The sequence below is a fragment of the Petaurus breviceps genome, unplaced genomic scaffold (genome assembly GCF_028583685.1).
Source record: "Petaurus breviceps papuanus isolate PSGF00001 unplaced genomic scaffold, PetGlider_PUasm1.0 90865, whole genome shotgun sequence".
In the NCBI taxonomy this organism is placed as follows: Eukaryota; Metazoa; Chordata; class Mammalia; order Diprotodontia; family Petauridae; genus Petaurus; species Petaurus breviceps.
Genome location: NW_027187367.1, coordinates 11327046 through 11338452, shown reverse-complemented (window position 1 = coordinate 11338452; position 11407 = coordinate 11327046). Strand labels below are relative to the sequence as shown.

At 39.7% G+C, this 11407-nt stretch overlaps 1 protein-coding gene across 4 annotated transcripts in view; it reads right to left on the bottom strand.

Moving 5' to 3' along the window:
* Positions 1–304: 304 nt before the first annotated feature.
* Positions 305–11407, bottom strand: part of KCTD20 (potassium channel tetramerization domain containing 20) — a 74373-nt gene continuing 63270 nt past the window's right edge. For all 4 annotated transcript variants that reach the window (XM_069073560.1, XM_069073558.1, XM_069073561.1 and 1 more), the window contains 2 exons: positions 7274–7384; positions 305–5353 (listed from right to left, as the gene is read on the bottom strand). In XM_069073560.1, coding sequence (XP_068929661.1) covers positions 5061–5353; positions 7274–7384 — 404 coding nt within the window. In that variant the 3' untranslated portion in view covers positions 305–5060. The remainder of the gene's footprint in view (positions 5354–7273; positions 7385–11407) is intronic.

The following is an 11407-nucleotide window of genomic DNA, read 5'->3' as shown; positions in this document are numbered from 1 at the left end:
TAGTTATTTGGGGGGGGGGGTCTTGAGAATGAAGGTAGAATGAAGGTTGAAGGTAGAGGTCACTGAGGGCCCCTGGACCTACTAGGTCTGAAAAGAAATGGGCAGTGATAGAGTAGACCAAAGCTCAAGGCACATAGTGATGATTAAGTTACAAAACGGTTTGCGAATATTATCTCATTCTATCCCACCGGGAAAGGAGGTTCTGATGTGCAGGTAGACATTTCAAAGTGGATCTAATAAATAACCAGTAGGTGCTCAGATTCACTTTGTCTTTAAAAAAAACAAACAAACCCCAAAACATCACTCGGGCACACAGAAATAACTTTATTATAGAAAAAAAGGCATCCTGATTATAGGATCTCATAAACACTGTAGGAGGGGAACAAGTGCAACATTAAAACTAAATACAAAATAAAACGGAAAACCAAACCAGCATCCCACCTGTAAATCGAAGGGAGCATTCAAAGCTAACACTTTCTTGGGGCCCATCCTAATCAGGGAATTTGTATCGGCAAAGTTAAATCATTAATTTTTATTTTTTTTAACACATGAAAAGGGGGTTGGCCCTTGATGGGGGGTGGGGTAGGGGAAAGATGTCTGCCAGTCCCTATTCTGACCTTCCCAGAGCTTGGGCCTGCTCTGATTTCTGACCTGGGACACTCTGTCCCTCCTTAAGCAGCCTCATCTCCCCCTCCCCCTACTACCATGGTACCTGACAGCAGGCACACCTGATTGGTTGATTTAAAAAGCAACTCAGAACTACTGAGCTTGAATGATCCACCGGCCTTAGCTTCCCTCAGCAGCAGGAATTATAGGCATGTACCACTAATTACCCACTCCCCCCCCTCCAATTCTTAAGTTTCTATGACATGACTTTTTAAAAATAAAGGATTCCACATCACACCTTTCAGGCATGGTTTTATTTAAGGCCTATACTTTGATTCAGATTCGTTCGCTTATTTCCTACAGGAGAACTCTAGATCAATATTCTGGGAATCCCATTTGTAAACTGTGCCCACTCATTTAGGTCTCTTTACATTGTGATTTTTATACAGTCTACATCAGTCTACATTTTTCTCTGAGGTGAGGTTTAAAATAATTCTTGCTGTTGCATATTAAAGTGTAAATTTCACAATTCCCAACTATTCTGTAGGTTTTTTTTTTCAAATTTCACCCCTTGGTATCACTTTCTTTCTCCCCAACTCTCTTTCCTCCCTCTGCAGAAACCAGAAATTCAACCAGACATAAGGAAGCTACCCTCATCCCTTCTTCAAGTCAAAACACCCTGGCAGGATGAGTACTTTCCTTTTCTTTTTTGAGGCAGTTGGGGTTAAGTGACTTGCCCAGGGCCATACAATAAGTGTCTGAGGTCATATTTGAACTCAGGTCCTGACTCCAGAGCTGGTGCTCTATCTACTGCACCACCTAGCTGCCCCAGGATAAATACTTTTCAAACATTCAAGGGCACTAGCATGAGCCTGTATGGATAGCCTCTGAGATTCCTTCCAGATCTATGATCCCACGATGGACTGCAAATGGAAGTGACTGCTAACATTACAGAATTTCTACCCTACTCTCTCTTCCTTATTCTTGCTCCATCCCTATGCTAGAAATATGGCCAAGCTTGAGATAATGCTGTAACAAACAGAACAGAACTACCATTTTCCTTAAAAATTCTCACCTTGGCCACCAAGGAAGAAAGATAGTCTGAGTGCAAATAAAATATCTTCTTTGGAAACAATCTGTCTTCAGGTATAACAGAACCTGACTAACTTATTTAGGCACTTGGAAAAGAAATTGAATTGGATTCTCCCCATTTATACCAGGGGAAAAAATATGTCTACTCTAATCCCAGAGTTCTGCCAATACTGGGGCTTAAAGAGATGCCCTGGAACCAGTCAGTACTTCCCCGTCTGCTCTCTCTGCCATGTCTTTATATGGCTTAGAAAGTTTTAAAGGGATATGACTTTCCGTGCAGGGGATCATTACTCTGACCCTCAGAACACAATTAACTTGGTAAGCCAGGGATTGGTGGATGTGGAGTTATCATATAGACAGCCATTAGCATTCAGTCTAGTGGCAAAAGAATGCCACCTCTGGCACCCAAATGAACTCCCAGAGTTTCACAGCTGCCAACCCCACTGTGCCCTCCCCCCAGGGGTGGACTGAATAAATAACAAATAACAACAAGAAACTACTGGCTCTGGGAAGAAACTCAATTGCAATATCAGTTTTCTCTCATCGGTTTCTGCTACCTTGCTTTAGCTCATGGGTTGTTCCATGGGCCAGATAGCTGGGCACACTAATACCAGTTGTGAAAACGATGACGATGTCCCAAGAAAGCTATCCTTCAAACAGTACTGATATCTTCCAATTGATGCAACACAGTTGTACTTTTTCTTAAACACCAAGGTAGCAGTTCCTTTTTGGAGTGTGTACATTTAATAGTAATAACATAAAAGCTAAATACTGAGGTGGGGGGAATAAACATGTACTTCAACAAGAAAATAAATCTTCATTAATTTCTTAAAGTATACAAATAAAGGTTGTAGAATCTGAATGGTCTTTGCAATGATGGTTTGTTCATTCAGAAACACAAAGGAAGCACCATTTTAGAGGATGTCTTGATGTGAATTTAGTGCTAATGAGGTCGAGGTTGTAGATTTAATTCGAGGATGTGCCAATTAACTCCATACAGAGGAAACATGGTTCCTCATACAGTCTGTACTCCTAACAATGGCCACCTGACTCACAAATGTATGTCATCAGTTTAAAAACAAAACGGAGATGGAGAAGGGAACATGCATGGATGGCTCAGAATTAATCGCCCCCACCAGAAAAGCAATTCAGTGTCTATCCTTCCAATGGTGGGCCAACAGTATCATTTTAACTCCTGAGAAGACATCATATCATGCATTTTAGATTTTGACGCCACCAACAATATGTCACAAAAAAGTTGTAAGCATACTTCTAATTCAAGAACTCACTGGATCCAAAAGAGTCACTCTTTTTCTCTTTGACAACAGCTGCTAAAAATGTTTCTACTATTGTCTTGGCTTGGATTACAAAGTAATTAAGTCATCATTGCAAATTAGAGGAAAGTACCTTGTCCTGTAGTGTCTTAAAGGAGTTTGAAGAGCATAAGAATGTCAAAGTAACATGCAATTTAGAAAGAGCCTTTGGAGGGCTAAAATTATAGTCAACTGGTTACCATGTTATACCAGTGGAACTGAGGCTGTAAATGCCAAAAGAGTAGGCCAGATAATACACAACAGAAGATAACTCCTAACCATTTATATTTTGCTCTGGAATCCAATTTGGTTCCCAGTTACAAAATCATTCAAAGAGACATAAACAGGTCCCAATTAATGTAAATAAAGAATCCCCCGGAATGGCTACAACTATTCAAATTCACACTACTAGAGGTTATAATTAGGTAAAATGGTGTCATTGGTTCCACCCCAATGGAAATAGGGAGTATGAATTTGAATGCTGCCCTCACTTCAGGACTTTCATTATTTGCATTAATCTGGACCTAACTCTACTCACAGCACTGTGTCCTACTCTGACTATCTGCTGGGATACAACCATAGTCCAAGACCCATTGTCCAAGTTGCACATCGGAGGACTTTGATCTGGAAGTATGGCAGTTGGGGGAACAATGTAGGCTCTGGGTTAGCACAAGGTTAATACAGTTGACGTAAAAAAAAAATCAACCTAATTTTCTCGATCCTGAGCCAATGAAGGTGACACTTGTCTAGGAAAAAAACTCCATTAACAGTAATACTTTCTTCGCACCTGGCATCTTCTATTACCCTGAGTGAACAAGTGAGAGGCTACTTCCCAGGTTGAATTTGCTATTATTCTCCCACCCACACCAAGCTCCATGGGATCGAATCTGCATAATAAGATCATTTCAGTCACATCTCTAAGGAGGGAGGGCTGGAATGGACCTTTGGATGGCATGGGAGTGAGAGGCATCTAAAACTCATGAAAGGGGTTGCAGAATTCAAGCCAGAGTCCAAGTCCCTGATTATTTTCCCTTACCTAGCACCAGGACAGGGCTATATCTATTGATTCCTGAGATCCTGGCCTTCTCCATCCCTGCTACTAAACTTCAAAGGCATCTTAAAATTTCTTTCATTTGAATAAATGAGGCCTCAGCAAAAATTCCTGACCATGTTTTGAGAGCCTCTAGTCATGGCCCTATTCATTCCAGCCACATCCCCCAGCACAGCCCTGAACTTGGGGCAAATTAATGGCTTTACTCAGGATTCCTGAATTTCTAGCCCGGCTGGGGAATGAGTGAACAATAGTTCAATAGCTGACAGCTGGTTTCATTCCCTTGATTTTCATTCCATAATGAACAATCAATTCAGGCCCCCATATTCAGAAATTAAAAGAGCATAAATCCTACTGTTATGCCATTTACCCTCTCTACCAAAAGATAAACTACTGCTATGTGTTTCTTTTTTAATTAAAAAAAGACAATTAAATTTAAGCTCTTGAAGGATTCGCTTCTGAGAAACTCGACTGTTTTGTAAACAAGGCCTCATTCCTTCTAGGTGAGCTGAATCCTGGAGGCATCCTTTAGAAGTCTTCTAGCAGTCTTCCATGGATAACTATGCAGCAGAATGGGATGGTGGTCTGGTCCCCTTGCAACTGAAGAAGCTGCCAAAAAGCAATGGGGTGTGGACCTGGCAAGGAAAAGGGGGTAAAGAGAATGGGAAGAAGGGCAGGAAGTGTTCTGCTATATGAGGAAATGAGATTTCTTTTTTCTTCCTTTTCAGCTTTCTCAAGTTATTCCAGGACAGCACCAATCCTGAGGGGCTTCCCATGTGTCCAGGGTCAGCAAAGAATGTGTGGTGATTCACTGGCCAGTACTGACTACTCATTTCCTCTTAGGGGCATCAGCTTGCTTCAAAGAATACACCTTAATATTATTGGTGATGTGGGGAAGGGTTGGAGAGAAAGTATGTCTCAGTTCAGGGTGAGACAAACCTTGAGTGCAGCCCAGGAAGAAAAGAACCTTAGAGATGTGACTGGATTAATGGCCAGCCCTAATCTGGGAAGTCAGTAGGGGCCATCTGGGAGAGTGGAGCATTCAGCCGATCGAGTTCATCCACCTGTGGAGGGTGATGCATCAGGGTCTCCTGGTCTTCAGAGACATCTTCCTCAGCTGCCACGAGGTTGGTGAGGGACTTGCTTCGGACACACTGAAAATCAACATGGCGGCTCTTTCCCTCCTCCTTTTCCCAAGACATCTGGATAAATGGACGTTGGACATAGTTGTAGATGACTTCTGACCGGCCACCTGGTCTCCTCTTAATTTTTTCCTTACAAGTGGGATAGCCTGAAAGACAGAGGCAGAATTCCTCAAAAGCTTGGCCATTGCTCTCCCTGGAATCTCGACTCTCTCCTTATGCTCTGCCTCAGGCTGCTGAATGTCCCCCCTGATACTCAGGGAAGCATGGTTCTTGGACTGGTTGTGCCATGAATCACTCTCTCTGTAATTAATCCCTTTCTTACCATCACACTTTTCCTTCCTGATCCAGGTCATTTGGTTTGAAACGAAGGCTGAATTTATTTGCTCAAATGAATGTTCTATCAGTGAGAACATCTAGACATCCTAGAAGCCTTGTCCCTAGTTTATATTTTACAGAGTGTTTTCAAAGTTTATACAGCAATTTCTTTTTTTTTTCTGAGTACCAAAATAGTGTGGTGGAAAGATTGCTGGATCTTGAATCAAAGGACCTGACTTTGAATCCTGTCTCTGCCATTTACCACCTGTCTGACCCTGGCTGACAGACACTTTATCTCTCTGGGCCTCAGTTTCCTCATTTGCAAAATGAAGGGATTGGACTAGGTGCTGATCTCTAAGGTCCTTTTCAGCTCTGAAGCTCACAAAAAATATCTGGGGGTAAGCAGTGCAATTGTTACAATCCCCATGTTACAGAGAAGGAAAATGAGGCTGAAAACGTTAAGTGCCTGGCAGAGCCAAGATTCAAATCAATTATGCTAATTTTCAAAATCCAGTGCTCTTTTCATTACATCACACTAAGAAAAGGCATAATTCAGGAAAATCCATTCTGCCTCTTCCAGGGGAATTGGAATTGGAATTGGAAGAGAACACTCTCATCCGCTTTAGTTGTTATCAGCGTTGTCAACACCAGAGTCTGATATAATGACAATTAATAATAATAACACAAATAATTGCCTAAAGGTTTACAAAGCACTTTAAAAATATTATCTCATTTTATCCTCACAACAGCTCTGGGAGGCAGGTACTACTATCATTCCCCATTTTATAGTGCGGAAGTCACAGGTTAAATCACTTGCCTTGGGTCACATAGCCAGCAAGTGTCTGAGTCAAGACTTGAACCCAAAGTTTCCCAACTCTAGATCCAGTGCTTTAGTCATTGCACCATCTAGTAGCTCCCTAACAGAGTAAAAAAAATCAAAATAAAACAAAATCCTAAAATCATGAAGGAAGGAAGAAGCCAGGGAGAAAGGAAGGAAGGAAGTAAGGGAGGGAGGAAAGAAGGTGGGAAAGAAGGAAGGAGGGAGGAAAGAAGAAAAGAAGGGAGAGAGGAAGGAAGGAGGGAAAGAAGAAGGAAGAAAGGAGGGAGGAAGGAAGGAGAGAGGGAGAAAGGAAAGAAGGAAGAAAGAAAAGAAAAAGAAACCCATCAAGGCAGAGAACCTCCCAGCATATCTCAGACTTGCAGCATCCAACAGGAAGTTGGCAAGGCACTTCAGAGGGAATGACACCTTTATCTCTTATCCCAAGACACACTAGACCTAACTCAAACCAGACACAGTATACTGGGGAAGTGGGGAGGGGGAAGGAGTATAGTGTGTACTATATATGTCCTGTGGTCAAACGCAGAGTGAGATGCAGTCATCACCTTCTAGCTCAGATGGAGGAAATTCACTTGTCTCTTTCTTGATAATTTATGTAAAATGCTTTGCAAATCTTCAGGTGCTACATGAATGCTAACTATTAGGTATCGTTACTCTGGGAAGGCAGCAAAGTTACCTATTTTCCAAGCTGTTTTAAAGCACAAAAACACTGGGGAGAAAGGAAAATGAAAAGTTTGGCAAGACAAAACAACTGTTAAAATATTATTTATGAAAATGGCTTTTCATAATTATTATTTACAAAAATGGCTTTTCATACTAATTATTTATGTGACTTCTCTGAGGTCCAAGGGAGTGTTTATAAAGCTAAAGCCTGAAGTCAGAATCATGACAAGAGAGATTTTGTTTTTCTTACCCTCAATACCAATTCGGATATTTTTTAGTCCCCGTTCTTTCAATACAGTTTTTGCAACATCCCGATTCTCAATGTATTTGAAGAATCTGTAGAGCTTGGAGCTATAAAGAACTAGAAAGAGAACACCAGGGGTTAATCATGGGGAGAGTGAGGCTTTCAGGTCATCCCTCCTGCCCTGCTCCTAGTAGGTGGTAAGCTTCCAGAGAGCTGGATCTCTGTCAGGTCTCTCTCTGTAGCCTCTCTGATCTCTTTATTTTATATGGCTGTGAATCATGAAACACCATTTCTCCGAATTAGAGAAATGTCATGTGACCTAAAAGTAAATAAAAAAGACAAGATGGTAGGGATCAGCAGACCACATTATATTACCAGAATGACTTGTATATAACTAACTGGACATGACTAAACAACAACAGTAATACGGAAGACAGAAAGGATATACATGTCTGGAAAGGAGGTAAACTTGTCGACAATACAGCAAGGGATAACAAGGTGGATCTCAGTGCTTCCCACACAATCTGGTTTTTAAAATTTCTACTGATATATTTTGGTTTTTGAAAATAATTTCTCCCAGTATCTGCTCCCTTCCTCCCCCCTTCCCTTACAATCCTATTTAGTAAATAATATTTTTTCTTTTAAATAGTATCATATTTTTTCCAATTACATATAATGACAATTTTAAACATTTATTTTTAAATAAAATTTTGAGTTCCAAATTTTCTTCTTCCCTAAAACAGTAAGCAATTTCATGTAGGTTTTATATGTGCAATCATGTAAAACATATTTCCATATTAGTCATGGTGTATAAGAAGAAACAGAACAAAACGGGAAAAAAATTAAGAGAAAATAGTGTGCTTCAGTCTGCATCGCCATAGTTCTTTCTCTAGATGTGGACAGCATTTTCTATCATGAGTTTTCTGGAATTGTCTTGGATCGTTGTATTGCTGAGAAGACCCGAGTCAATCATAGTTGATCATCACATAATGTTGTTGTTACTGTGTACGCTGTTCCCCTGGTTCCACTTACTTCACTTTGAATCAATTCATGTGAGTCTTGCCAGGTTTTCTGAAATCTGCTTGCTTGTCATTTCTTAAAGCACAATATCATATACCACAACTTGTTGAGTCATTCCCCAATTGATGGGCATCAATTCTTTCCAATTTCCAATTCTTTATTACAAATAATCTTTTTTAAAGAAAAGAGAAAAAACTGAGCAAGACCAATGGATACATGGAAAAAGTAAGAACGATGTACCATCCCTGTGTGCCTCTCACCTCTGCAAAAGAGTAGGGTAGAAGTCTTCTATCTTTTGAGGGATTTTCCATAGAATATTAAAAGACCTAAAGAAAAGCCTCCAACATGTTGGGGAAATCCTTTAAGAAGGATTAATGGAAGGAATTAGATGAGAATTGTCCAGAATGAGAAGACATGGATGGGCTACAAAAATGCCAGTGAAATCACAAATTCACTGAACTATCTAAGTATATCTGTCTGCTTTTTGTTTACTTTTGTAAGAGATATTTATCCTTTTAGGAGTGCAGACTTATTCCAGAGTGACCCATATCATTTAGATCAATGGAAAGCTTTTAGCAAATGCATATATTTCAAGACCAGAAATTTGGCTCACCGCAACACATTACCATGTTGGTAATTACCGTGAAGGTAAACATTTCTGATGGGAAGAAACACAAAGGAGGCCGATTTTCCAAACTTTGTCTGGTATACACAAATGCCTTGTCCTGGCTCTGAGAGAAGAAATGCAAAATGCTGCCTTGGAAGCTCAAATGAAAAATGCGTAGGGCTTTTAGTTAATAACAAGGCTGGGCCAACAGCATGTGCACTGACAAGGAGAGGGAGGATGGTAGACTGGAGAGGTCACTGGATTTGGAGTCAGTGAATGTGGGTTTGAATCCCGGCTCTTCTCTTTACTACCTGGTGTGACTAGACAAAACACAGCCCCTAGCCTTAGTTTCCTCATCTGTAAAATAAGAAGGTAGAACTAAATGATGTACCTTTGAGTTCTAAAACTAAGATCCTATTAGAAATAAATGCAACTTCATAAATAAATGAGATAAATGCAAATATATTAAAGATAACACATTATATATAAGATACAATATAGACAGATAATGTCTATAATATCACATATATAACACATTATATATAACAAACAATATAGACATATACTATCTATAATATATCTATATCACATATAAAACACATTAATATATGTAATATACAATACAGACATTTAACATCTATAATATATTATAGATATATGATGTCTATAATATATAATATAGAAAAATACAAGTATAAAATTCAAATCAAAGGAAGTAACAGTCTGGGTAGAGACTCCACCTGGAGTGTCATGTACCACAGAAACATTGACAGACTAGAGGACAGCCAGGAGAGGCTTGAAGATCTCATAACCATGCCATCTGAGGGATGGCTGAAAGTAATGGGAATCTTTTGCCTAGAGAGGTTTTAGGGAAAACATCATAATTGTCTTCATACAAGGAAAGATTAGACTGATTCCGTATGGATCTGATCAAAAGAACAGAACTAGGACCGATAGGTGGTGGTTACAGGAAGGCAGATTTCGGGTCATTCTTCTAGTATCATCACATGCAATCTTTTCTAGGAAGCCCTCCCTGAACTTCCAACCCCTTGAAAAAAATCAGCCTTTACCCCAAGCTCTGACCTTCAAATAGCACTTTCCTTACATTTCAGAATGTCATTTTCATATATTCCCTTGTTATAATTATTATATCCTATCCTATTATATTATATCATATTATTTCATGCAAGTACCACCCGATGAGATATAAACTCCCAAAAGGCAGGGATTGGCTTATCTAAATTCTGCATCTCCTTCAGAGTCTAACACAAAGTTCTATACATAGTATCAAGTACTTGATAATTGAACTAAATTGAATATAAGGAATTTTCCAACAATGAAAGTTACCCCAAGGTAACAAAACCCTAAGAGGGCTGCCTCTGGAGATGGTGAACACTTTGTCACTGGAAATATTTAAGTAGAGGTGGATAACCGATTAGAAATGATATTGCACCTGGATGACACAGTCGTTAAGAGAATCAGATTTGGAGTCAGAAAGATGTGAATCTTACTACATGACTCTGGGAAAATTAGCCTCTCTTAGCCTCACTTTCTTTATCTGGAAAAGAAGGTAAGAGGAGCTGCATCACAGAGTAAGGCTATTATCTAACAAATCAGATAAATAATGTATAATATTTATATAATAATATAGGTAATATTTGTAATTCTAAAATATTATATTATAATATTTGTAAACCTTTTATTTACTAATTTAAAATACTCTCCCTCCAGCCCATCCCCAACACATTGAGGAGGCAAGAAATGGGAATATGATACCTATTATACATATGAAGTCATTCTGCAAACCTTTTAAAAGCACTATATAAATGCTAGGTGGTATAGTAGATAGAGTGCAGGGCCTGGAGTCAGGAAGACTCATCTTTGTGAGTTCAAATCTGGCCTCAGACACTTACTAGCTGTGTGACCCTGGGCAAGTCACTTCACGCTGTTTGCCTCAGTTTCCTCATCTGTCAAATGATCTAGAGAAGTAAATGGCAAACCAGTCCAGTATCTCTGCCAAGAAAACCCCAATGATGTCATGAAAAGTCAGACATGACTGAGCAACAACAAATTATTTTTGTTCTTCGAATATTCTTATCATTATGCGGCTTACTTCATGGTTTGGGTACTTGAATTAGCAGGCATCTAAGATCTCTGCTAATTATAAAATTCTAAGATTATGGGATCATGAAATAATTCAGGAAGAAGATGACACATCGTCAATATTAGCACCACATGATTAGTACCACATGATGGACGTAACATCTGCTTGGTGTATGCTCAGTACCAGAGCAGAAATAGGGATCCTCTAGCCTATGAACTTGGCATAAATTAGGAGCTCATTCTATAGTCAACTGGACAAATTTAGCAAGCCGTGAAGTTTGGGTCTGATTTCTGACTCACAGAATTGGCTGGACTCAAATTTCTACCATCAGCATTTCATGTCTGCCCATCCTCCTGGTGCCCAGGCATTCTCATAATATATGCAGAGTTCCTTAGTCAGTGCCGTATCA